General features: G+C 42.5%; 1 protein-coding gene across 4 annotated transcripts in view; it reads left to right on the plus strand.

Moving 5' to 3' along the window:
* The window catches only part of BRPF3 (bromodomain and PHD finger containing 3), a 94,869-nt gene that overhangs the window by 44,510 nt on the left and 24,913 nt on the right, over nucleotides 1–25,446 (plus strand). For all 4 annotated transcript variants that reach the window (XM_063453010.1, XM_063453002.1, XM_063452993.1 and 1 more), the window contains 4 exons: nucleotides 7,288–7,444; nucleotides 18,362–18,493; nucleotides 24,081–24,209; nucleotides 24,306–24,618. In XM_063453010.1, the coding sequence (XP_063309080.1) occupies nucleotides 7,288–7,444; nucleotides 18,362–18,493; nucleotides 24,081–24,209; nucleotides 24,306–24,618 (731 nt within the window). The remainder of the gene's footprint in view (nucleotides 1–7,287; nucleotides 7,445–18,361; nucleotides 18,494–24,080; nucleotides 24,210–24,305; nucleotides 24,619–25,446) is intronic.

The following is a 25,446-nucleotide window of genomic DNA, read 5'->3' on the forward strand; positions in this document are numbered from 1 at the left end:
ATAAGGGGGGGACCTACTATCGCCCCCACTGAGCGGTGGGTGGGGGCCCTAAATACAAAGGGGGGGGACCCTAGTTAACCCTTCCCCCCAAAAATTTTTTTTATCTCCCTACCTATCCCCCTCACCCTAAAAATAATGAGGGGGGGACCTTTAACTAAAAACCTGTAAAAAATAAGCAACATTTGTTTTTCATTTGATCATCACTGGCATAATTTTAAGTTGTCGTTCTAGTATATAGTTATCTCTTTCAAAGTTTTTCATACCTCTTGTTGGTACTTTTAGGTGGATCCTTCTGGTCTGAAAATATCTTCTCCTCAAAGTATATACACTGCGTGCAGAATTATTAGGCAAATGAGTATTTTGACCACATCATCCTTTTTATGCATGTTGTCTTACTCCAAGCTGTATAGGCTCGAAAGCCTACTACCAATTAAGCATATTAGGTGATGTGCATCTCTGTAATGAGAAGGGGTGTGGTCTAATGACATCAACACCCTATATCAGGTGTGCATAATTATTAGGCAACTTCCTTTCCTTTGGAAAAATGGGTCAAAAGAAGGACTTGACAGGCTCAGAAAAGTCAAAAATAGTGAGATATCTTGCAGAGGGATGCAGCACTCTTAAAATTGCAAAGCTTCTGAAGCGTGATCATCGAACAATCAAGCGTTTCATTCAAAATAGTCAACAGGGTCGCAAGAAGCGTGTGGAGAAACCAAGACGCAAAATAACTGCCCATGAACTGAGAAAAGTCAAGCGTGCAGCTGCCAAGATGCCACTTGCCACCAGTTTGGCCATATTTCAGAGCTGCAACATCACTGGAGTGCCCGAAAGCACAAGGTGTGCAATACTCAGAGACATGGCCAAGGTAAGAAAGGCTGAAAGACGACCACCACTGAACAAGACACACAAGCTGAAACGTCAAGACTGGGCCAAGAAATATCTCAAGACTGATTTTTCTAAGGTTTTATGGACTGATGAAATGAGAGTGAGTCTTGATGTGCCAGATGGATGGATTGGTAAAGGGCAGAGAGCTCCAGTCCGACTCAGACGCCAGCAAGGTGGAGGTGGAGTACTGGTTTGGGCTGGTATCATCAAGGATGAGCTTGTGGGGCCTTTTCGGGTTGAGGATGGAGTCAAGCTCAACTCCCAGTTTCTGGAAGACACCTTCTTCAAGCAGTGGTACAGGAAGAAGTCTGTATCCTTCAAGAAAAACATGATTTTCATGCAGGACAATGCTCCATCACACGCGTCCAAGTACTCCACAGCGTGGCTGGCAAGAAAGGGTATAAAAGAAGAAAATCTAATGACATGGCCTCCTTGTTCACCTGATCTGAACCCCATTGAGAACCTGTGGTCCATCATCAAATGTGAGATTTACAAGGAGGGAAAACAGTACACCTCTCTGAACAGTGTCTGGGAGGCTGTGGTTGCTGCTGCACGCAATGTTGATGGTGAACAGATCAAAACACTGACAGAATCCATGGATGGCAGGCTTTTGAGTGTCCTTGCAAAGAAAGGTGGCTATATTGGTCACTGATTTGTTTTTGTTATGTTTTTGAATGTCAGAAATGTATATTTGTGAATGTTGAGATGTTATATTGGTTTCACTGGTAAAAATAAATAATTGAAATGGGTATATATTTGTTTTTTGTTAAGTTGCCTAATAATTATGCACAGTAATAGTCACCTGCACACACAGATATCCCCCTAAAATAGCTATAACTAAAAACAAACTAAAAACTACTTCCAAAAATATTCAGCTTTGATATTAATGAGTTTTTTGGGTTCATTGAGAACATGGTTGTTGTTCAATAATAAAATTAATCCTCAAAAATACAACTTGCCTAATAATTCTGCACTCCCTGTACAACATGCTTGGGTTCATAACAACGTAACACACCAGCAATATCAATAATTAATAGAGATGTTCAGATGTAAAAGTGTATTAATAGATTTAGGCAGCATCTTAATCGGCACGTGCTTAACCTCGATAGGACACTGTAACACTGAAGAACTTTATTCTGCCCTATCTACATTGTGTTTGGTACATCCTGTTATTTACCTATTTGGGCTGATGTCTTATTAATTTTGACACCTAATACTTTTTAGTACTATATATCATTGACAATCTTAGTGACATATTTACAATACACCACATCCGTAATAATTTAGACAAGTGTTTATCCCTACATGGATGGATTATATATGTCTGGCATGTATAAGAATGTCGACAAAATTGGAATTATTTAATTTCATCTATGTATTTCTTCATGCGGTTTCATATGAATCCCTATTTAATACGGGCTCAATTCTGACAAAATCTCTTTTGGTCCCCATATCTATGCTGGATCAATATTTACAGCATAGCTACGTATCTATATCTAACGGGATGTTGATCCGATTGGCATTTTATATGTTAATCTCTCTCTCGCTTTGCCGGGTGTCTATGCCCTTTCCCTATTTAACTATTCAATATGGTCCCATCATTGGATCCTTTTTCATTAAGTTTTTGTTTAGCTACTCATTTAGCCTCTATCTGATGGCTTGAAAACGATGCTTACAAGGGGTTAAACTCCCCTAGATCAGAGTCTGTTCTTCAACAATCAAGTTACGTCATACTTCAGTCTCTCGGCAATAGGCTGACAACTATTGACGATTTTTGAATTCCACCAATCAGTAATTGCTACTTACCTTTAAATATCAGTCTTTTTCCCGCACATCGGCTCCCCTCTGATGAGCTGCGGGCGAAAAGCGCGTGTCAGGGGACCTCGTTGTTCCTCAGTTACAGCTACTTTCTGTACTCAGACCAGTTTCCATATTTACTCAGACCGCCCCCCACCCCCTCCCTTAGTACGCCACTGGCTAGAAGTAACATCCACTACAGCCTACCTAAATATTCAGAGCAGCACCAAGAATCTACACCAACTTGAAAACTGGAAAATCTTTGGTATAGTGTGCAGATTGTTGTAGAGGGCCTGACTGTTATCTGAATGGGCCAAGTAGTTAATCACTCTCCAATAAGCTTTTCAGTAAGTTGGTGTGGACATGCAGTATTTCACAAGCGAACTTAATGGCCACAGACAAAAACATGAAGATCGGAAAATACTCCTCCAGAAGGTTTGTCACAAGAGCCTTTTTATTTAAGATTAAGCTTAAACAAGCTACAGTCATAATGCCACAGTGGGAGTGGTTTTCAATGCAGGATGATGGAGATCTACTCTCCTTTAAAAAGGTGTGGACTTTCATCATCATCAGGTTGAGCTGTGGGAGCTGAACCAACAACACTTAGGTCTAGAGATTATTTACATCCAGGGCTGGCACACTGGATTAGGGGGGGCGCTAGATTAGTGACCCGGCAGGAGGGTAGTGCACAGCATTCCTTCCTACCAGTCACTCAATGTAGCGTGGCGGAGCAGACCACTGTACAGGAGCCTCTGTTTCCTGTACCGCGGACCGCTCCACTCGACCACGCTACAAAAAGCCTACGGGGAGGGGGAGGAGGAACACTAAGGGACAGGGAAGGGGGGGGTGACCACTAAAAGAGAGGGGGGGCACTAAGGTACAGTAGAGGGAAGGGAGAGGATCACTAAGAGGGCGGAAGCTGGGAGGACATTAAAGAGGGTTGGAGTGGGGGGTGGAACACAAAGGGAAAAGAACACTAACTGGAAGGGGAAAAGAACACTAAGAGAGGGGGGGCACTGATAGACGGGTAAGAAGGGAGAGGAACACTAAGGGGCGGGAACTGGGAGGAACATTAAGGGGGATGGGGATAATAAGAGACAGGTAAGGGGAGGGGAGAGGAACACTAAGAGACAGGTGAGGGGAGAGGAACACTAAGGGACAGGTAAGGGGAGGGGAGGGGAGAGGAGCACTAAGGGGAGGGGAGGGGAGCGGAGCACGGAGGGGAGGGGAGGGGAGCACTAAGGGGAGGGGAGGGGAGAGGAGCACTAAGGGGAGGGGAGGGGAGAGGAGCACTAAGGGGAGGGGAGGGGAGAGGAGCACTAAGGGGAGGGGAGGGGAGAGGAGCACTAAGGGGAGGGGAGGGGAGAGGAGCACTAAGGGGAGGGGAGGGGAGAGGAGCACTAAGGGGAGGGGAGGGGAGAGGAGCACTAAGGGGAGGGGAGGGGAGAGGAGCACTAAGGGGAGGGGAGGGGAGAGGAGCACTAAGGGGAGGGGAGGGGAGAGGAGCACTAAGGGGAGGGGAGGGGAGAGGAGCACTAAGGGGAGGGGAGGGGAGAGGAGCACTAAGGGGAGGGGAGGGGAGAGGAGCACTAAGGGGAGGGGAGGGGAGAGGAGCACTAAGGGGAGGGGAGGGGAGAGGAGCACTAAGGGGAGGGGAGGGGAGAGGAGCACTAAGGGGAGGGGAGGGGAGAGGAGCACTAAGGGGAGGGGAGGGGAGAGGAGCACTAAGGGGAGGGGAGGGGAGAGGAGCACTAAGGGGAGGGGAGAGGAGCGGGGAGGGGAGGGGAGAGGAGCACTAAGGGGAGGGGAGGGGAGAGGAGCACTAAGGGGAGGGGAGGGGAGAGGAGCACGGAGGGGAGGGGAGAGGAGCACGGAGGGGAGAGGAGAGGAGCACTAAGGGGAGGGGAGAGGAGCACTAAGGGGAGGGGAGAGGAGCACTAAGGGGAGGGGAGAGGAGCACTAAGGGGAGAGGAGCACTAAGGGGAGGGGAGGGGAGAGGAGCACTGAGGGGAGGGGAGGGGAGAGGAGCACTACGGGGAGGGGAGGGGAGAGGAGCACTAAGGGGAGGGGAGGGGAGAGGAGCACTACGGGGAGGGGAGGGGAGAGGAGCACTACGGGGAGGGGAGGGGAGAGGAGCACTACGGGGAGGGGAGGGGAGAGGAGCACTACGGGGAGGGGAGGGGAGAGGAGCACTACGGGGAGGGGAGGGGAGAGGAGCACTAAGGGGAGGGGAGAGGAGCACTAAGGGGAGGGGAGAGGAGCACTAAGGGGAGGGGAGAGGAGCACTAAGGGGAGGGGAGAGGAGCACTAAGGGGAGGGGAGGGGAGAGGAGCACTAAGGGGAGGGGAGGGGAGCACTAAGGGGAGGGGAGGGGAGAGGAGCACTAAGGGGAGGGGAGAGGAGCACTAAGGGGAGGGGAGGGGAGAGGAGCACTAAGGGGAGGGGAGGGGAGAGGAGCACTAAGGGGAGGGGAGGGGAGAGGAGCACTAAGGGGAGGGGAGGGGAGAGGAGCACGGAGGGGAGGGGAGAGGAGCACTAAGGGGAGGGGAGGGGAGAGGAGCACTAAGGGGAGGGGAGGGGAGAGGAGCACTAAGGGGAGGGGAGGGGAGAGGAGCACTAAGGGGAGGGGAGAGGAGCACTAAGGGGAGGGGAGGGGAGCACTAAGGGACGGGGGAGGGGAGAGGTGCACTAAGGGACGGGGGAGGGGAGAGGTGCACTAAGGGACGGGGGAGGGGAGAGGTGCACTAAGGGACGGGGGAGGGGAGAGGTGCACTAAGGGACAGGGGAGGGAGGGGAGAGGTGCACTAAGGGACAGGGGAGGGAGGGGAGAGGTGCACTAAGGGACAGGGGAGGGAGGGGAGAGGTACACTAAGGGACAGGGGAGGGAGGGGAGAGGTACACTAAGGGACAGGGGAGGGAGGGGAGAGGTACACTAAGGGACAGGGGAGGGAGGGGAGAGGGGCGCACGGAGGGAGGGGAGAGGGGCGCACGGAGGGAGGGGAGAGGGGCGCACGGAGGGAGGGGAGAGGGGCGCACGGAGGGACAGGGGAGGGAGGGGAGAGGGGCGCACGGAGGGACAGGGGAGGGAGGGGAGAGGGGCGCACGGAGGGACAGGGGAGGGAGGGGAGAGGGGCGCACGGAGGGACAGGGGAGGGAGGGGAGAGGGGCGCACGGAGGGACAGGGGAGGGAGGGGAGAGGGGCGCACCAAGGGACAGGGGAGGGAGGGGAGAGGGGCGCACCAAGGGACAGGGGAGGGAGGGGAGAGGGGCGCACCAAGGGACAGGGGAGGGAGGGGAGAGTGTAACAAAAGGGGGCCTGAATGGGGAGAACGATGCACAGAGGGGCTGCGGATGAAAGCGACACACAGAAGGGCCTGGCGGTGTAAATTCAAAGGAGCTTGGGGTGAAAGAGACACAAAGGGGCTGGAGAAGAGGAAAAAGAGACACAGAGGGTCTGGGGGAAGATGGATTGGCTGGGGGTTAAAGATAAACACACAAAATAGCTTGGAAGAGTAAAAGACACAAAGGGCCTGGGAGAGAAGGAGACACACAAAGTGCCTGGAGGGGTGAAGTAAGACACATAAAATGGGGTTGTAAGAGATACACAATGGGGAACCATAGGGGTAAGATACACTGAAGGAGGTAAGACATTTAAAAAAGGGATGAGAAACAAAAGGCGGGTTAAGAGGCGCACAGGTGAAGATGCTTTTCTGCTTTTTTTGGGGGGGGGGGGGGGGGGTGGCTAAAATCATCTTCGCCTAGGTACCAAAAAAAAATAAAAAATACACCGGCCCTGTTTACATCACAATCATAGACACTCATAATGCTATATTTGATCATTTTTTTCTCTATTTTTATTGACATCTTGCACTTTATCCATCCAGGTTTAGATAATGGCATGGAATGTCCAGGTTTTTGCTATCTCTGCTCTTACAGAAGATAAATAAACTTTCCATCCGGGAATTGCAACATTGTTTTGTTGCTACTTCCATCCAGGTATTGCCTGTTCAAAACCAGTCAAACACCTTTCCTTGTGACCTTCTAGATCTATCTTCATTAATTTTAACACCTGTGAGCTGCTTCTTATCCCCCTCTTCTTGGTAACCAACACCTCAGCCTGTCCAAAATACAGGCATTTTGTTCACAGAAGCTGTTCATAGTTTTTTTCTGGGTTTCAGTTATCACCTACATATCCATGGCTTCCTTAGTAAAGTGATTTCAGTATTTTCATCCCAAATTGGAAGAAGTCAATCCCTCCTTACACCTAGGTCCATCTGTAGAGGAAACATTTCCTTGGTACTGTATATATTTGATTGTTATGTGTAATGCTGCTGTGGTTTATTCGGGAAACCGAAAATCTTTTCAAACTTGGCTGTCTGTCTTTTCTTGACAGTATATTTTCTTCCCAACTTTCGTATGTGCTGAGTAGCTGGTTAAAATGCTTTTGTGTTTTGTGAGGAATCCCATCATTATAGCATTATGTAGTTTTGAATAGCTAACTCACATGTGTGGAAAATAAGCACAAGAAGAAAATTAGGGCGAGATTAAGGTGAAATAAGGGTTGAAGACATTTTTAGTTTTACTTTAATTTTTTTTCTTCTACAGGCTTAGTAAGCTTAGTAATGGAATCAATGTGCAAAAGAAGACACAGTTCATGCAACATCTACATAGTTACTGGCTTCTCAAACGTCATTCCAGGAATGGAGCACCTCTTATTCGTAGGCTGTTTTCAAATGCGAAGTCCCAAAGAAATTCAAATCAGGTAAGTCGTCATGTAACAAATTATCCAATACGTACATAAATTATAGAGACATATTTGCAATGTTTTAAACATTTTAATTGTTTTAATTAAAAAAACAAAAAATAAAAAAAACTGCTAAACATGTAGCTATGCCAACAATATAAGCTGAATTTAATGACACTTAGCTGAACTAAGGACCTTTAACCCCTTAAGGACACAGCTTCAAATGCTTGTCTTGCACTTAATGACACAAGCAATTTTTGCATTTTTTGTTGTTTGCGTTCAACTGCAATTTGCATTTTATTAAGTTATTGCACCGACACATTTTATATACATTTTTTTTTTAAAGGACAGAAAGGGCTTTAATTTGATGTATATATATATATATATATATATATATATATATATATATATATATACACATACTGTGGCGAAACCAACTTCGCCACTGTGAACTGGAGAAGCCTGGTTGCTAGCCTCCTGCCCTGCGACTATGGCCCCTGGACATATTGCACTGTAAAAACTATAGTTTGGCGTGTAATAGTTTATATTACTGCTACTGGGCCTTTAAGGGCCATCCGTGGACCTATTGGGACTTTTTGGGATACTGTACCTTTAAGACTGTGGCGCATATTACAGTAATACTGCCTTTAATCCTTTAATATCATGTATGTAATTATGTGTTCAGTTAAACTGGGTTACATGTATGCAGCATTCATCTGATTGTTCGGTAGAATCACTCCATTCATTGTACTGAGTGAAACTACCGAACAACCAGACCACCCAGGAATAAGTGTGCCTCCAATTACCGGTTGCAACAATGTTGCAAACGGGTAATTGGCAATCTATGTAATGTATTCTTTGTCCTCTGGGTGGCCGCCATTCGGGAAACGAACACGTGGCGGCGGCCATCTTAAACTCCCGAACAGCGGTGTTTTGCCGTCGAGTGTCGAACTAAAATCGGACACTCGACTAGGCAAACACCGCTGAGACCTCCATACTTCCAGAAATTTGTATGGGTAGAAAGAACCCCACGAACTAGGGGATTCATTCGAATCCCCCTTAGGCTCCATAACCCAGGCAATTCGTCTGTTTTCATTCCCTTGTCTGTGACCGACCGCAGGGCCAAAATGCATGGAACCGTTTTCGGATACTTTACCCATGCGGTCGGTCAAATCTTTGGAACCCCATATCTCCCGAACCGTTTATCCGAATGACCTGATTTTTGGATAGGTTGTCCCCCTGAATAAGAGCTATCCAGCGATGCTGGATTTAAAGGTGTACCCCCTGTTTTTGGGGTACATCCAGAACCTGGCTAAAAATGTGTACCGTATAATTGGGATTACTGTTATCTGAGGGGAGGGGATGTGTGGGTGGAACCATGTATGTGATTGGTTATTTTATGCCTTCCCCTGGGTGTGGCCTGTAAGTGTACAAGTGTAATAAAAGCCAGGCTGGATGAGCCAGTCCAGAGTTCCTGTTTAACCCTCAAAATGAAGTGTCGTCTCGTTCTTGGGGGGGATTGGATTGTATGCTGACTGCCAGGAGTGTAAGCGGATTGTATGCTTTTCTTGTTCAGCTGTTCCAGTTCGGAGTGTTATCTTGTATCCAGTTCGGGAGTTTGGTGTTCTGCAGTGGCTGTGCCGGTCTCTCAAAAAGGGGATTATCGCCTAAACGGATTTTATTCCTTTTCATGCTGAAACGGTCCGGTCAAGTATGTATAGATGTATAGTGATACATATAACTATAGATATAAAGTGCTTGCTAAAAAGTGAATATGCTTAAGTGAATAAACTTAAGTGATAAGTGAATATCATTTGATCATATCATATCATATTCACTTATCACTTAAGTTTATTCACTTAAGCATATTCACTTTTTAGCAAGCACTTTATATCTATATCTATAGTTATATGTATCACTATAGATACTTGATTAGTCACTATTTAGATCTTCCTATCATTTCTTTATATAATATATTTATATTTAGAGTGTGGGAGCACTTAAATGAAATATATGTAATATGGCAACCGGATCTACACGCGATCACTAGCAGTCACTTCCTGGTTTCATCCCATGTGACCCTAGCGTTGCCGCGGCAACGCGTGACGTCATCACGGCACGTATGGGCGTGGCCACGTCCGCGCATGTGCACGGAACGATGGAGGACACCAGGGAATCCACTCCCACCACCTAGAGCACAGGGGTAAGTCATTGATGGGCTAATTTCACCTATCCTTTAGGTATATAAATGTAATGTTTTTACTTATACTGTATGTCTGATCCTGATGAAAGTTCCAAGAGGAACTGAAACGTTGATCTTTTAATGGATTTCAATAAAATGTAAGTTTTAATCTGCTGAAGACCGAGGGTGCTGATCACTATTTACCCGAAGTATTATTGTTCCCTGGATTACAAGCACCCGGCAAATTACAATCTATGAGCGTGAGTGCAAGGATACCCTGTATTTATTTATTTATTTATTTATATATATGCGCTTATTTATTATTAAAAAATACAGTTTTTGCAATAATAATGTATGCATAATTAGTGCAGGTTAAGGAAAATAATTAAAAAATAAATTAATTTAGTTCTGATTTACAGGATATATAATGTGTTTAGGATTTTAAGGTGTTTTTTTTGTAGTTACAGGTCACAACACAAGAAGTAAAAATAAACTTTTTTAATGTGGAGCGATTTTAGAATTTGGTATGTTTTTCTTGTAAGCTTAACCCCTTAAGGACACATGACATGTGTGACATGTCATGATTCCCTTTTATTCCAGAAGTTTGGTCCTTAAGGGATTAGTAGCCATAAAAGAAAACAAAATTGCCACACAAAAGTATATATTTATATAAAGTAGGCATCACAGGCTATTTACCTAGGGTTATTTTGACACTTTCTACGTAGCCATTTCACCGCCAATCTCTGCTAAATATTGGAGTCAAATTGTGGGTTTTTTGTGTTTTTGACACACAAACTTATAACAAAGAACTTCTCATGTGTATTTTGTGAAGTTGGTGTGTGCTATTCCTGTACAAAACTTTTATTTTGTGTTCAGCTACATCTGCTGAGTATGACGATACCCCCATTGTATGTCTTTGGCACTATTTTGTGAAGCTACAGTGCCATATAGGAGACCGGTCCATTTCAGTATTTACAGTAGACTTTTGAGAGACAGATTTAATGGGCCAATGCTTCAATTTGGGGTATTATAGCAGTTTGACTGTTCAAAAAACCTCACAAAGGCCTACCATTTGTAAAAGTACACACTCCAGGGTATCTTATATGGTGCATATTGTGCCTTAACATGCCCCCATTTTTTCCACTAATATATGCCAAAGTATGTGGTAAAAAATAATTTTGGGCATTTTTTTCTCAGAAAATACAGTGTTTACATGAAAAAGCCTGCAGGTAGCTATTGTACTCACCTGAACAACCCCATTAGCTGAAGTTGTTCAGGTGACTACAGTGTCCCTTTAAACTGAGCTGGTTAAAATTATGTGGCTAGCTGATAAAACATTGTCAATAGGAGTAAATCACGAACTATGTCCAGCTAAGTCTAATGAATAGTATTTATGTTGGGCAAAGAATCCACACGTGGTTGAAAATCTAAGAGTAAAACTAAGATTGTACGGAGCTCCCTGTAATCCGACCACTTAAAGGGACTGCTTCCTAGCTGGAATCTGGGGTGAAAAATTATTAGGGGGTACCCAGTCATCTGCGCCATGTTCAGCATTAGGGGAATCGGCGATAACAGTGTTAACCCTGCGATCACTTGCACCGTGGCTATCGGGGGTTAATTTTAACCCATGACAGACCCGGCGTTAGGGGTTTCCCCTGGATGACGGAGCCGGTCCGCCACCCGTCATTAAGGGGTTAAGGACCCATGGTGGAATTAGTCTGTATTTTACCAGCAGATACTTGGGGCTCCCCCTGCCAGCCAGGACCAGAATTGATGCATGCATGCAGTGCTCTGAGTGAGTGCTGAACTCGGTTCTTTAAATGGTGATTTTAATCCTTGCTCACACCTGGAAGACCCAATTGATTCCTGGGGCTGCATGCTATCAGGTGTGGCCATGTTTAGTGATTGAAAGATGAGCTGCAAGTAAAGCTCAAAATAAGTACTGTATACTGTTCTTTAACCTCTTAAGGACCGCTGACGGTTCAGGACCGTCAGCGGTAAAACGTGCGTTTGGACCGCTGACGGTCCTGAACCGTCATAACGGTTTTGGGCAACTTACCTGATCGCCGTCGGTCCCACGGCGGCGATCAGCTCTCCTCCCGGTCCAGGGGGACTGCCTGTCTGCCCGGGCAGTCCCCCCTCGGCAGATCAGGACCCCACGGCCATGTGATCACTCGATCACATGACCGCAATAGGGGTCTGTGTATCTGCCTGCAGGGGGACTGTCTGTGCTGACAGGCAGTCTCCCTGCAAGTAAAAAATCATAAAATAAAGTGTAAAAAAAAAGAAATCAGTGTAAAAAAAAAAAAAAATATGTGTGTATATATATATATATGATATATATACATGTATTATATCTATATATACCTATATATAATATATGTATATATATAATATATATAATGTCACACTAAGTGTATTTTTATATTTATATATACGTATATTAATATAAAAATACACTTATATTTAAATTACACACGAACATATACAATATATATAATAACTATATATATATGGTATATATATATTATTATAAAATACAAATAATATGTTAATAAAAATAAATAACAAAAAATAAAAATAATTTTTAATAATTAAAAAAAAAATTATATATATATATATTCAATTTTATTCTAACAGTATTTTGATATTGATATATATATTTATATCAAAATACACTTAGAATGTAATGATATATATATGTATAAATAAATAAAAATAATACAAAATATACATATGTCCACATACATAATTACATAAATAATTTCATAAATATACACGTAGACGTCAAATACATAAATATGTATATATATTAAAATTCTACGTGCATATTTATGTAATATTTTTACCTAATTAAGTAATTTTAATGATTGCAATTTGAGGGACCTGCCTGCCAACCCAGGCCAAAAGTCCAGATAATTTAATTTGCTAGCACTGTGTTTAACCCTGTAACTTTCTATGACACCCTAAATCCTATACATGGGGGTACTGTTTTACTCGGGAGACTTCGCTGAACACAAATATTAGTGTTTCAAAACAGTAAAACATATCACAGCGATGATATTGTCAGTGAAAGTGAAGTTTTTTGCATTTTTCACACACAAACAGCTCTTTCACTGAGGATATTATTGCTGTGATATATTTTACTGTTCTGATACACTAATATTTGTGTTCAGCGAAGTCTCCTGAGTATAACAGTACCCCACATGTAGAGGTTTTATAGTGTTTGTGAAAGTTACAGGGTCAAATATAAGGCTTGATTTTACTTTTTTTTTTTTTTATTGAAATTTGTCAGATTGGTTAGGTTGCCTTTGAGAGCGTATGGTAGCCAAGGAATGAGAATTAGCCCCATGATGGCATACCATTTGCAAAAGAAGACAACCCTAGGTATTGCAAATGGGGTATGTTCAGCCTTTTTTAGTAGCCACTTAGTCACAAACACCGGCCAAAGTTAGCGTTTTTTGCATTTTTAACACACAAACAAATATAAATGCTAACTTTGGCCAGTGTTTGTGACTAGGTGGCTACTAAAAAAGACTGGACATACCCCATTTTGAATACCCTGGGTTGTCTACTTTAAAAAAATATGTAAATGTTAGGTGTGTTTCGGGGATTTATGACAGATAACGGTGTAACAATGTCACTATTGATACATTTAAAATATATATATATTGAAACAGCAATTTCCTACTTGTATTTATAGGCCTATAACTTGCAAAAAAAAAGCAATAAAGCATGTAAACACTGGGTGTTTTTAAACTCGGGACAAAATTTTGAATCTATTTCGCAGTTTTTTTCATTAGCTTTTGTAGATAAGTAAAAGATTTTTCAAGTAAAAGTCCAAAAACATGTTTTTTTTTTTTTTTTTTCACCATATTTTATTATTTTTTTTTAAATACAATATATGACATAATATAAATACTGGTATGTAAAGAAAGCCCTTCTTGTCGTGAAAAAAACAATATATAACTTGTATGGGAACCGTAAATGAGAGAGCGGAAAATTACAGCTAAACACAAACACCACAAAAGTGTTAAAACTGCTCTGGTCCTTAACGTACAAACATCGCAAAAACAGGCCGGTCCTTAAGGGGTTAAATCAGTTGAGAACACAGCGGCTGAGCGAACATGTGTAGCCAAGGGGGCTCTGTGGGAGACACAGAGGATCTACACAGCCCCTGACCAGATCTCTCTGGATGCCTCCATGCCAGTTTGATCAACTTAGCAACTGGCAAACCCCAGCACCGATCTCAATCTATTTGTCATACTAAGTTTTCTTTGTTTTTTTTATGACCGTGATTTCCGTGCTGAAAAAAACTGTAGGTCATGCTGAAAAAAACTGTAGATGGCGGCAATATAGCGCTCTCTACTATTTTAGCTTTGAATTCTCTTTGCCAATATCTTCACTTGTAAGAGGAAAGACCTATTCGTACTAGGTTTAAGATTAGTTTTATGTTTAAAGTTTTTTTTTTTTTAGGATTTAGTTTAGGGCCAGCAAAGTAATCCCTCGGTTGAAAGCAGCAAGATAATGCCCCTTCTAACATCAGCCAAGGGAATCCTTCAAACACTGTTGCTACAGTTCGAATAAGATTAGGGTGATGTTTAGAATCTGGGTTTGGTTTAAGATAAGGGATTGATACTTTGCAAGGGTATATATGGGATGTTATACTAAGGAGATATTGTTGAATACACATGAGATTTTATAGAAATGTTTAAATATACAATGGTATGTAAAATATATATATCAATATAGCTCAAAATATATCATGTGAGAGTCCACATAGTGTCTTCACATTTGCAAATGATATGCATTAATGGAATATTTTAAATATATAAACTACAAAAATGTCCCACAATGCACAATAGACCCATTTTGAATTGTGAGAAACACGGGCCCCAGCAGAATCCCTGGAGCTGTGAGTCTGCTTCACAGCCACAGAGGTCCCACTGGCCGCCTGGAAGTCCGTGCCGACCAATAAGAGAAGGAGCGCCCATGCAAACTGGGTTTTGCGCCCTTTCTCCTGATTAGACTGTGGGCGCAAAACCCAGTTTGCATGGGCGCTCCCTGAATGCTGATTGGCATGATTTGGTTTTGCGCCCTTTTCCCTGATTGGCTGGCAGAACGCCTTCTCCCCCCGAGCACTGATTGGTTTGATTTGGTTTGCGCCCTTTCTCCGAAATGGCTGTTGCTTGGTTTAGGCGCGAAGTTTGAATTCACCGGACTAAACCAAGCAACACTGTGGAACTAATTGTGGGGATGTGCAGAGCCTTGAGCACCAGATGTTATACAATGATTTCTCGTGATTTGTACATCCGATAGCCCCGCTATTTGCAGGGATCCTAGTTGGGATCTGTAGCTATCCAGGGAGATATGTTTTGCGTGACCCCTTTCTTTTCCCGGAGCCCCCTAAGTTTTCCCCATGTACGTAATGTGTCCTATTGTCTGTAAATGTTTTGCTATTGGTATCTCCTAGAGAGGAAGGTGGTTATCCGTGAACCATCCCCCTTCAGTCTGGGATTGTGTTGAACTGAATGAAGACCCCCTGTGGTGGTCGGTGCATAAAAGCTGTGTGTACCAATAAAGATTGTCAGAGTTGTACCTCCAGAACTAGGTATTGTCCAGTTACTTAGGGAGTGGCGATGGGGGAAGAAAGGGTTAATCCCTGTGCCAGCTTATCGCAGCTGGTGGAAGATGCAGCGGGGAAAGTCCTTGTAAGGACTGAGGAGCTCCCAGGACTGAGTGCCGTCCAGCCCCTAGGAGTGCAGAGAGCTAGTTCCCCTATCCGTTCCCCTGTTCCAGCTAGGAAGCAGTCCCTTTAACCGGGGTAACTGGTCGGGTTACAGGGAGCTCCATTACAGAATACGATCTTAGTTTTACTCTTAGATTTTCAATCACGTGTGGATTCTTTGCCCAACATAAATACCATTCATTAGACTTAGCTGCACATAGTTTGTAATTTACTCCTATGGACAATGTTTTATCAGCTAGCCGCAGAATTTTAACCAGCTCAGTTTAAAGGGACACTGTAGTCACCTGAACAACTTCAGCTAATGGGGTTGTTCAGGTGAGTACAATAGCTACCTGCAGGCTTTTTCATGTAAACACTGTATTTTCTGAGAAAATACAGTGTTTACCTTAGAATCTAGGAACACCTCCAGTAGCAATCACTCAGACAGCCACCAGAAGGACTTACGAGTCAAGTCCTGCCTGATGCGCTTAGCTGAAGACATCAAACGTGCTATGTGGAAACAGGAGGCACTGTGAACGCGCCTCCTGTGTCCTGTAGTAACTCCGTAGGCTGTCAGCAGTCAGAGACGATCTCCTGCACACACAGCGTCGGCTCGGGCTGAAGGCAGGAGACACAGCATGAGGATCCAAACCGTAAGTACATTTATTTTTATGAGTGAGAGTGAGTAAATGAAAGTAAGTCTGTGTGAGAGAGAGTGGAAATGAGTTAGAATGAGAGATAGGGATGGAAGGATATATGGCTGGATGGATGGATAGGGATGGGGGGGGGATAGGGCATGGATGAATAGTGTGTGTGTATGTTTACAATACTTATTTACAATTTGTGTGCTTTTATACAAACACTCTATTCAATGCCGCTCTATAAAGAACACGATTGGTGCAGCGCACAGCCACGACGCTTTTCTAAGAGAAGCGTCTGAGCCCTGCTATTTTGTCATTTTTACTAAAAAAGGGGGCGTGTCCTGCTTATGGGTTTGGCGCTGGAACGGAGGTAAGTTTATATGATAAAAAGGACCCCATTTTTTTTTTTTTTTTAAATAGGAAACTAATATAAAAGCAAGATAGACAGCTATAGTCCTTTAAGCTTTTAACTCACACAGAATTGTAACTAGCTCTCTGCTGTTTCACAGAGTAATTCTGATTAATCCATCCAGTAACTAAATTATTGCAGGTTTAGTTAAAACAATTCTTTATCTGATAAATATTTCTTAGTCTGTTATCTAATTAATATTAATCCGGGTAACTCTTGATATTCTATCTTTATTTCATGATAGCAATTTGTCTCCCAGTCTGCAGTTTGAGATACAAAGTTTGATCATGAGCTATCATGAAACCAAATCTGGAGGATTCTGATCAGCTTTTAGCTTTTACCCAGAAAAATACTAACTAATACTAAGATTGTAAAGCGCTACGGAATCGGTTGGTGCCATATAAATGACAATAATAATAATAATAATATGTAATTGTATAATTAATTGGCTTATATTTACCGATAGATGTTCTGGATGTCTCTGGAGCAGATTGATTCAGAGTTGGTGAATGATAGTCAAAAGTTCTAGAGTTGGAAGTGTTTCCAAGAATAGAGTATATATTGAAATTCAAGACAAATTTTTCATTGCAAAGAGATAGCAGCGGTTACATTTGCAGATGAAGCAAAGAGTAAGAAGGCAGTTCTTCAGGTGTTTTTTCAAGATTGTCAGATATCAAGGGATTTCAAGAGATCGTCCTCCTCCTCCTCCTTTTCTATTTTTATTTTTGTATCCCTATATCATGGGGTTATATGTCATTCCTTATCTGTTAACCTTCTGACATGATCCAATGGAAATCTTGGGGCAAGTCTTATGTTAATGGCTGTTGACGTCATCTATTACGGCATATATTTCTATATGTTTCAAACAGTAGTTGGAGCTGTTGGCTTGCGTCAGGAATATTACCAGCTGTTATCATATATAATAACTCTTGTTCAGGACAGCAAGTAGGAATGTTTTAATTTCAAGACTTTTTAGTCAGCATTTTTCCTTTCTCAATTTGGACTTTGGTTCCTCAAACCAATTTGTCCTTGCTTACTTAAGCGTTATTCTATAGCCATGCTTTAAGTTGTCATACTTAATCTATTTATAGGTAATTACATATTTATATGTATATATATGTTTCTATATATGTATATGTTGCTAACTAAGAATATATGACAATATATTACTATTTTGTAAATAGCTAAAATGTAATTATATACCTTACAGCAATATGTATGTATGTGTGTTTGCTGAAGAAATACTTTTTCATTAACAAATACCCATCTTATCTTTTGTTTACACAGATGTATTTACATTGTCTGGTTCTTTAAGCCAGGCTGACAAGGCAAAACACTGAGGAAAACATCTTGTTTTTCTTCATTTCAGGCACCTCATGGCATATTAGCTAAATTGCAATTTTGCCATTATGCATATATTAGTTTTTCCCCACAATATATATATATATATATATATATATATATATATATATATATTTATTTTCCTACACAGTATCTGACAAAATACAGCTTTAACTTTTACAAGGCTACTTTAAGTTGCCTATCTCAGCAAACAAATATGGGGATTCAGTTGACAGTAAGGCCAAATCGTGTTAAGCCCACCACTACGCCACAGTACCCCAATATGTGTGGGTCCTATGTTAATTATAACATAGAAGACACATAAATGGTACCAGTTGTAAATGAGTCTGTTTAATTAATTTAAATGCAGTTTAGTTAATATCGCACTAGAACTATTTTATTTGTCACTGCCCCATACACAGCAAAGTGTTCTTACACCTTTTTTATCATGGTCAGTAATAGGTTTTTCAGCAATTTGAGCTACAGTAGCTCTTCTGTGTGATATTCAAAGTTGCACTGCATGTATACCATTCAACATTTGTAGATATGAATTCTGGAAGGGGGAGGATGTTTCCTCTGAAGAATAATATTTAATCATTTTCTGTGTATTTCAATTACCTTTGTTTTTTCACAGAAAGAGAAAAATGAGAAAACACTGGAAATAAAGGAGGAGCTAAAGTATTGGCAGAAACTTAGACATGATCTTGAAAGAGCAAGGTTGTTAACAGAACTCATCCGCAAGAGAGAGAAGCTCAAGAGGGAGCAAGTGAGCAACGTTTTGTTTGTTTTTTAAATGCAATTTTAGAAAAAAAAATATTACATTATTAATACCTACGTCATTTAATAGGTTAGGATAATGATAATTTTGATATTGTTAGAAAGTACTTTTCGTGAAATATTGTTTTTAATAGAAATAGCTCCATTACTCTGGGTAGTAACGATGGACACTATTCAGTCAAATAAGGAAACTATTATATCCTTCCGTTGGTGCAGTAATATTAAAGGTAGTGAGCATTCATGAACCGTTGAGTGATTATTCCATTTCAACTTGGTTAAACACACAGTTGAGAAAACTCTTAAAGGGGTGCTATAACCACCAGAACAACTACAGCTTATTGTAGTTGTTTTGGTGAGTATAGCATTTACCTGTAGGCTTTTTCAGTAAACTCAGAGAAAAGGATTGTATTTGGCTGCGATCATTACTTCTGATTATGTCAGCCAAGGAGGCAGATCAGGGGCAGAGCCAGCACCAGCAGACTGTAAAAAGGTAAGATTTTACAATATTTAGGGAGGCCAGGGGAACCAGATAGTGTTTTTAAGACTATATTGTCAGGAATATAGTGTTCCTTTAATGCAAAATCGTATTAGAATGCTCTCACTTAAAATGTCCCATTGAAAGAAGGTCAGTCCTCAGAAAATATAATATCGAAGAATAGGAACATTGGTATCTTACAAAATCTAACAATATTTCCAAACATCCAGCCTCCATAGTCAAGACATAAGTAACATAGCAGGATAGACCCATCTAATAGTAGTTTTCTTCAGTTTTTCACATTATTCAGTTACAATACAGCACAACTGGCAACGTTTAGATCCCAGTAGTTTTTTTTTTGTTTGTTTGTTTTTTTAAGTTTATCAAACTTTTCAAGGACTGCTGGTCGAGTTTAAATGTTGCCAGGTCTTTGTGGTTACTGAATTGTCCTTCACTGTATTCAGTTATTTCTGTCTCTATATAATTGTATTACATTTTATACCAAGTCTAATCTATTTATTTTGTTCTCAAAATGTATAATAATGTGTCAGTTCTCATTTCCAAATTCCTCTGTAGGGGAGAAATATTATTTTCAGAATGCATTACTTTACATAATATTATATCATCTGCAAGTATTGATCAGTGAATTTAGATACACCTTACATTATTGTTATTATTTCTAAAGTGCCTATAAAAATCCACAGAGCTGTACAATGAGTGGACTAACAGACAAGTGTTTGTAACCAGACGAGTTGGACGCACAGGAACAGAAGGTGTTCCTGCTTAACTAATCTTACATTCTAGATGAGGATTTCTACACTATATGTATATTGTGTGTGTGTGTGTATACATACAGTTGCAGGAAAAAGTATGTGAACCCTTTGGAATAATATGGATTTCTGCACAAATTGGTCATAAAATGTGATCTGATTATCATCACAACAGTCACAACAATAGACAATCACAGTCTGCTTAAACTAATAACACACAAAGAATGAAATGTTGCCATGTTTTTATTGAACACATCATGTAAACATTCACAGTGCAGGTGGAAAAAGTATGTGAACCCCTAGACTAATGACATCTCCAAGAGCTAATTGGAGTGAGATGTCAGCCAACTGGAGTCCAATCAATGAGATGAGATTGGAGGTGTTGGTTATAGCTGCCCTGCCGTATAAAAAAAACACACACCAGTTCTGGGTTTGCTTTTCACAAGAAGCATTGCCTGATGTGAATGATGCCTCGCACAAAAGAGCTCTCAGAATACCTACTATTAAGAATTGTTGACTTGCATAAAGCTGGAAAGGGTTATAAAAGTATCTCCAAGGGGGCGGAGCTAAGCTACTGAAGAAGAAGGTCGCATGGCCGCGAGGCTCCCGACATTAACTGCCCTAAAAGACTACTACCCGCGCTCACACACGAGCCAGCCTCACCTCAGGATAATCTTTACTTACCCAAGGGCACGATGGGCCGAAAATTGAAAAAGCAGAGAGCGGACAAGCCCCGGCTGGGCATGAACATAGGGGAGCTCTGGCGGCAGGCCCACGATGCCGCAGACGCCAAGATGGCGTCCCTGCACGGAGGCTGCACGGATTTCTCAGATGAGAACTCCGACGACGCTGACGAAGTCCTGATACCGGCCCCGGCGCTACCACCGTCGATGCGGGCACAGACCCAGCCGGTAGGATCAAACTCCACCCCGGTGACCATGGAGGCCTTGAGCACGCTCATGGCGGAACACCACGGCAAGATAGCCGCGGATGTGGCCCTGATCCGGGGAGACCTCAAAACCATTGCAACACGGCTGGGAGCAGTGGAGGAGACAACCACCAAACATACTTGCCAAATCACGGAGCTCCAGACAGCCATGCATAATCTGCAACAACAAAACCTGCAGCACGAACATCAACTCTCAACGCTGGAAGATAAACGGCGCCAAACGCATCTGAAGGTCAGAGGTGTAGCAGACACAGTACCCGAGGCAGAGCTCCCACACCTCATCAGGAGAATGCTCGCCGCACTGCTAAACCCGAAGACAGCCAAAGCCGTCCTTATTGATGGGATCTTTCGGGTGCCTCGACCAGTAAATGCACCACCTAACTCCACCAGAGATGTGGTGATCCGTTTTCAAACCCTCAAAGACAAGGCTGCAGTACTGGAAGCTACCAGGGGCCACATCACTTACTCTTTCGAGGACATGACCCTGTCCTTCTACGCGGATCTCTCCAGTGGGACACTAGCATGGAGAAGGTCCTTGCGTCAATTTACCACTGAACTGCGACAGCACCAAATTAAATACCGGTGGGGACCAGGCCGCACTCTACAAGTCACCGCCGGGCAAACTTCACATGTCATTCGGGACCCACGCGAGGCCGCGGAGGCCTTGCACAAACTCAATCTCCTGGGGAACTCACCTACAGAACCGGGGACAACGTCAGGACAAGGGCATTCCTTTAGCAGAGATGCAGCCGCAGCCCCAGAGTTCGTGCCACTTCGCCCACCAGCGGCATCCTACGCGACAATCACGACCTGAACCCAAACACAGGGACACTGCTATCCTGTCACACATCACTGCCCCTTGGTACCCTGGACACAGCCTGATAGTGGTGACTTCTTTCACTCAATTTTGCCGCAGAATCCAGATTGATGGCCGGACTCTCCACGCATATCTTCAGCACCCTGCTCAACACATTAAGGGACTGTCTGTTGACAAATTGGGAGGGTGCCCCGGAGTCCTTCGGCCCCATAGCATCACCTACTAACCTGAGTATACCCTAGCTTTAATACCCCCTGTTAGGTGTCACTGCCCAACACTACCCAGGGCTCACAGTGCCTGGATCACACCTGTAGGAGCCACGTAGCTAAGTATCGCTCATTGTACAGGCATTAACCATCAAACATTGCCTCTAGGACAATGTGGTTAGCAGTTATTACCCCGATAGGGGAAATTGTTCATCCTATGTTCCTTGTTTTCATAACTATAATTTCTTCAACCAGATGATGATGTTCTAATCAGACAGTCTATTGCATGACCCTCTTATGTTATGCTTGCATGTTAACTACTTAAACAAAACAAAGTGCAAAAACTGCATGTAATACTGTGCTCTAACACTCGACTCCACAATATGCAGCATGCCGCATGTCCGACAAGTTAGAATTTTTCTTTTCTGTGGTGTCCTTATATTTTGACTGTCCTGCCTAGCCTGACTTATTTTATGTTGAAAATGTGCTGAAGTTGATTGTCGTAGTATTGATTATACCGTCTCTAGCCTCCCATCGTTGCTTCTGTCGTAGGTATTACTTGTCTAACGCTCTGACAACATTTGTCTAGGGAGACCGCTAAGCGCAAAAAGGAAATGTCGGCTCCACTTATCTTATATGTAAACTATGATATAGGATGCCCACAAAACAACCAGAATATTAAGCGACCTCTAGCCGCCCCATAAGGCATGCCAGGCATAGCAGACACAATACTGGTATGCCAGTACGCAAACACAAGTTGCCAATGCTTGCTTATAGAGGTTAAGACACTAGACACACAAGGTCAGCCTATTAGAGATCCTTATCAAATGCCATATTCAAATGAAGTACGGAAAACCCTAGTAACATCCCATGCCTACTCATAACATCTCATAACATCTCATGCCTACACATCACTCAGCTAGTATGATCTCTGACCTTCAGATGTACCATATTTATTTTCTTCAACTGTTAATGTAATTCTGTTAAGTCTTTACTCCTAAAATAGAAAATGCGCAAATGTTTCTGCCACTGTATAACTTGTAACTACCTACGTGTACGCTGTTGTGGCGTTTAATAGATATGTTTGTACTCACCTGCGCAAAAAATAAAGAATTTAAAAAAAAAAAAAAAAAAAGTATCTCCAAAAGCCTTGCTGTTAATCAGTCCATGGTAAGACAAATTGTCTATAAATGGAGAAAGTTCAGCACTGCTGCTACTCTCCCTAGGAGTGGCCGTCCTGTAAAGATGACTGCAAGAGCACAGTGAAGAAGAATCCTAGAGTGTCAGCTAAAGACTTACAAAAGTCACTGGCAAATGCTAACATCCCTGTTAGCGAATCTACAATACGTAAAACACTAAACAAGAATGGATTTCATGGGAGGATACCACAGAGGAAGCCACTGCTGTCCAAACAAAACATTGCTGCACGTTTACAGTTTGCACAAGAGCACCTGGATGTTCCACAGTAGTACTGGCAAAATATTCTGTGGACAGATGAAACCAAAGTTGAGTTGTTTGGAAGAAACACACAACACTATGTGTGGCGAAAAAGAGGCACAGCACACCAACATCAAAACCTCATCCCAACTGTGAAGTATGGTGGTGGGGGCATCATGGTTTGGGGCTGCTTTGCTGCGTCAGGGCCTGGACGGATTGCTATCATCGAAGGAAAAATGAATTCCCAAGTTTATCAAGACATTTTGCAGGAGAACTTAAGGCCATCTGTCTACCAGCTGAAGCTCAACAGAAGATGGGTGTTGCAACAGGACAATGACCCAAAGTATAGAAGTAAATCAACAACAGAATGTCTTAAACAGAAGAAAATACGTCTTCTGAAGTGGCCTAGTCAGAGTCCTGACCTCAACCCGACGGAAATGCTGTGGCATAACCTCAAGAAAGCGATTCACACCAGACATCCCAAGAATATTGCTGAACTGAAACAGTTCTGTAAAGAGGAATGGTCAAGAATTACTCCTAACCGTTGTGCACGTCTGATCTGCAACTACAGGAAACGTTTAGTTGAAGTTATTGCTGCCAAAGGAGGTTCAACCAGTTATTAAATCCAAGGGTTCACATACTTTTTCCACCTGCACTGTGAATGTTTACATAGCGTGTTCAATATGGCAACATTTCATTCGTTGTGTGTTATTAGTTTAAGCAGACTGTGATTGTCTATTGTTGTGACTTAGATGATGATCAGATCACATTTTATGACCAGTTTGTGCAGAAATCCATATCATTCCAAGGAGTTCACATACTTTTTCTTGCAACTTTGTGTGTGTGTGTGTGTATAAATATATATACATTTATATATATATATATATATATATATATTCTTTATTTTTTCACCCCTTTCCAGTTAAAGGTGCATCAGTCAGTGCTGGAACTGCAGCTGAACCCATTCACTATTTTGCTAAGAACAACTCTTGATTTATTGCAAGAGAAGGACCCAGCCAATATCTTCACACAGCCAGTTAATCTAAGTGAGGTAAGAATCTTTTCTGCAGATCTGTGGTAATGTGTTTTTCTGTTTTACATTTACAAAGTTAGTAACAGCTAGTGTTAACTTCCCTTCTGCCTTCAGGTACCAGATTACATGGACTTTGTCCTCCGACCCATGGATTTCTCCACAATGCGTCATAAGTTAGAATGTCACCAGTACCCAACTCTTCATGCTTTTGAAGATGACTTCAATTTAATGCTTTCGAACTGCCTACATTACAACTCTCAAGATACAGTGTTTCACCAAGCTGCTTTGCGCATGCGCCAGCTTGGAGCTGCTGTCTTACATCATGCTAAACGCAAAGCAGAAAACATTGGTTATGATCCACACACTTTTCTACACCTTGCTGAGCAACCTCGCAGTGCTGAATACTACAGATTCTCCTGGGAAGAGGGTTAGTTTCTTGAATACAGAACAGCATGATAATTCATTATATGTAATCTCAATAATTGTCAATCACTGTATTCAAAGTGGCAGAGTTATTTCTGTTTCAACATATTTGTGTTACATTTTATACCTTATCACAAAAGTGTACAAAGATATTCAAGTCCTGAGTTCTCCCATATAAACAGTGTCCAAATTTTTTTACATTATTTTTTCTAATATGTCAAGAAAGGTGCTTGGGGATACCATGTGGTTTCCTACCCTTAATTTTCTCCCTCGCTATCAAAGGGAGAGAGCTGATTTATGCATTTGTGTCCCTCCACTTTTATTAAAGGGACACTAGCACCCATACCTATTCATCTCAATGAAGTGGTCTGAGTGTAGTGACTCTGTCCCCTTAACCTTGCAAAGTAAAACATTGCAGTTTTAGAGAAGTTGTCTTCCAAACAGCCACTAGAGGCAGTCCCTGCATTTTCACAGAGCTTAACTCTGGGGGAAAAAACACTGGACAATCATCACTTCTTTCATGAGGACGTCCAGCATCTTGAAAAATCCTCACAGTAATGCATTGATTTAATGCTTTCCAATGAGGATGGCCTCATGTGCTCGCTGCGCATTAGGTGTTCCTCCCCCCTCCCCCCCCCCCCCCCCATTGCTGTGAGGTTGTGAGAGTAGGGACCTAATCCAACTCTGAGGGATAGTGGTGCAGACATCATGTAAGTGAAAGAAAGGGTTTATAATCCTTTCTTGACTGGGGGAGGCAAAGGCAAATGGACACTATAGTGTTAGTAATACAGTTTTGTATAACACCAAAGAATGAATAAGAAAATTGATTTTA

The sequence above is a fragment of the Pelobates fuscus genome, chromosome 1, assembly GCF_036172605.1.
Source record: "Pelobates fuscus isolate aPelFus1 chromosome 1, aPelFus1.pri, whole genome shotgun sequence".
NCBI classification, from domain to species: Eukaryota; Metazoa; Chordata; class Amphibia; order Anura; family Pelobatidae; genus Pelobates; species Pelobates fuscus.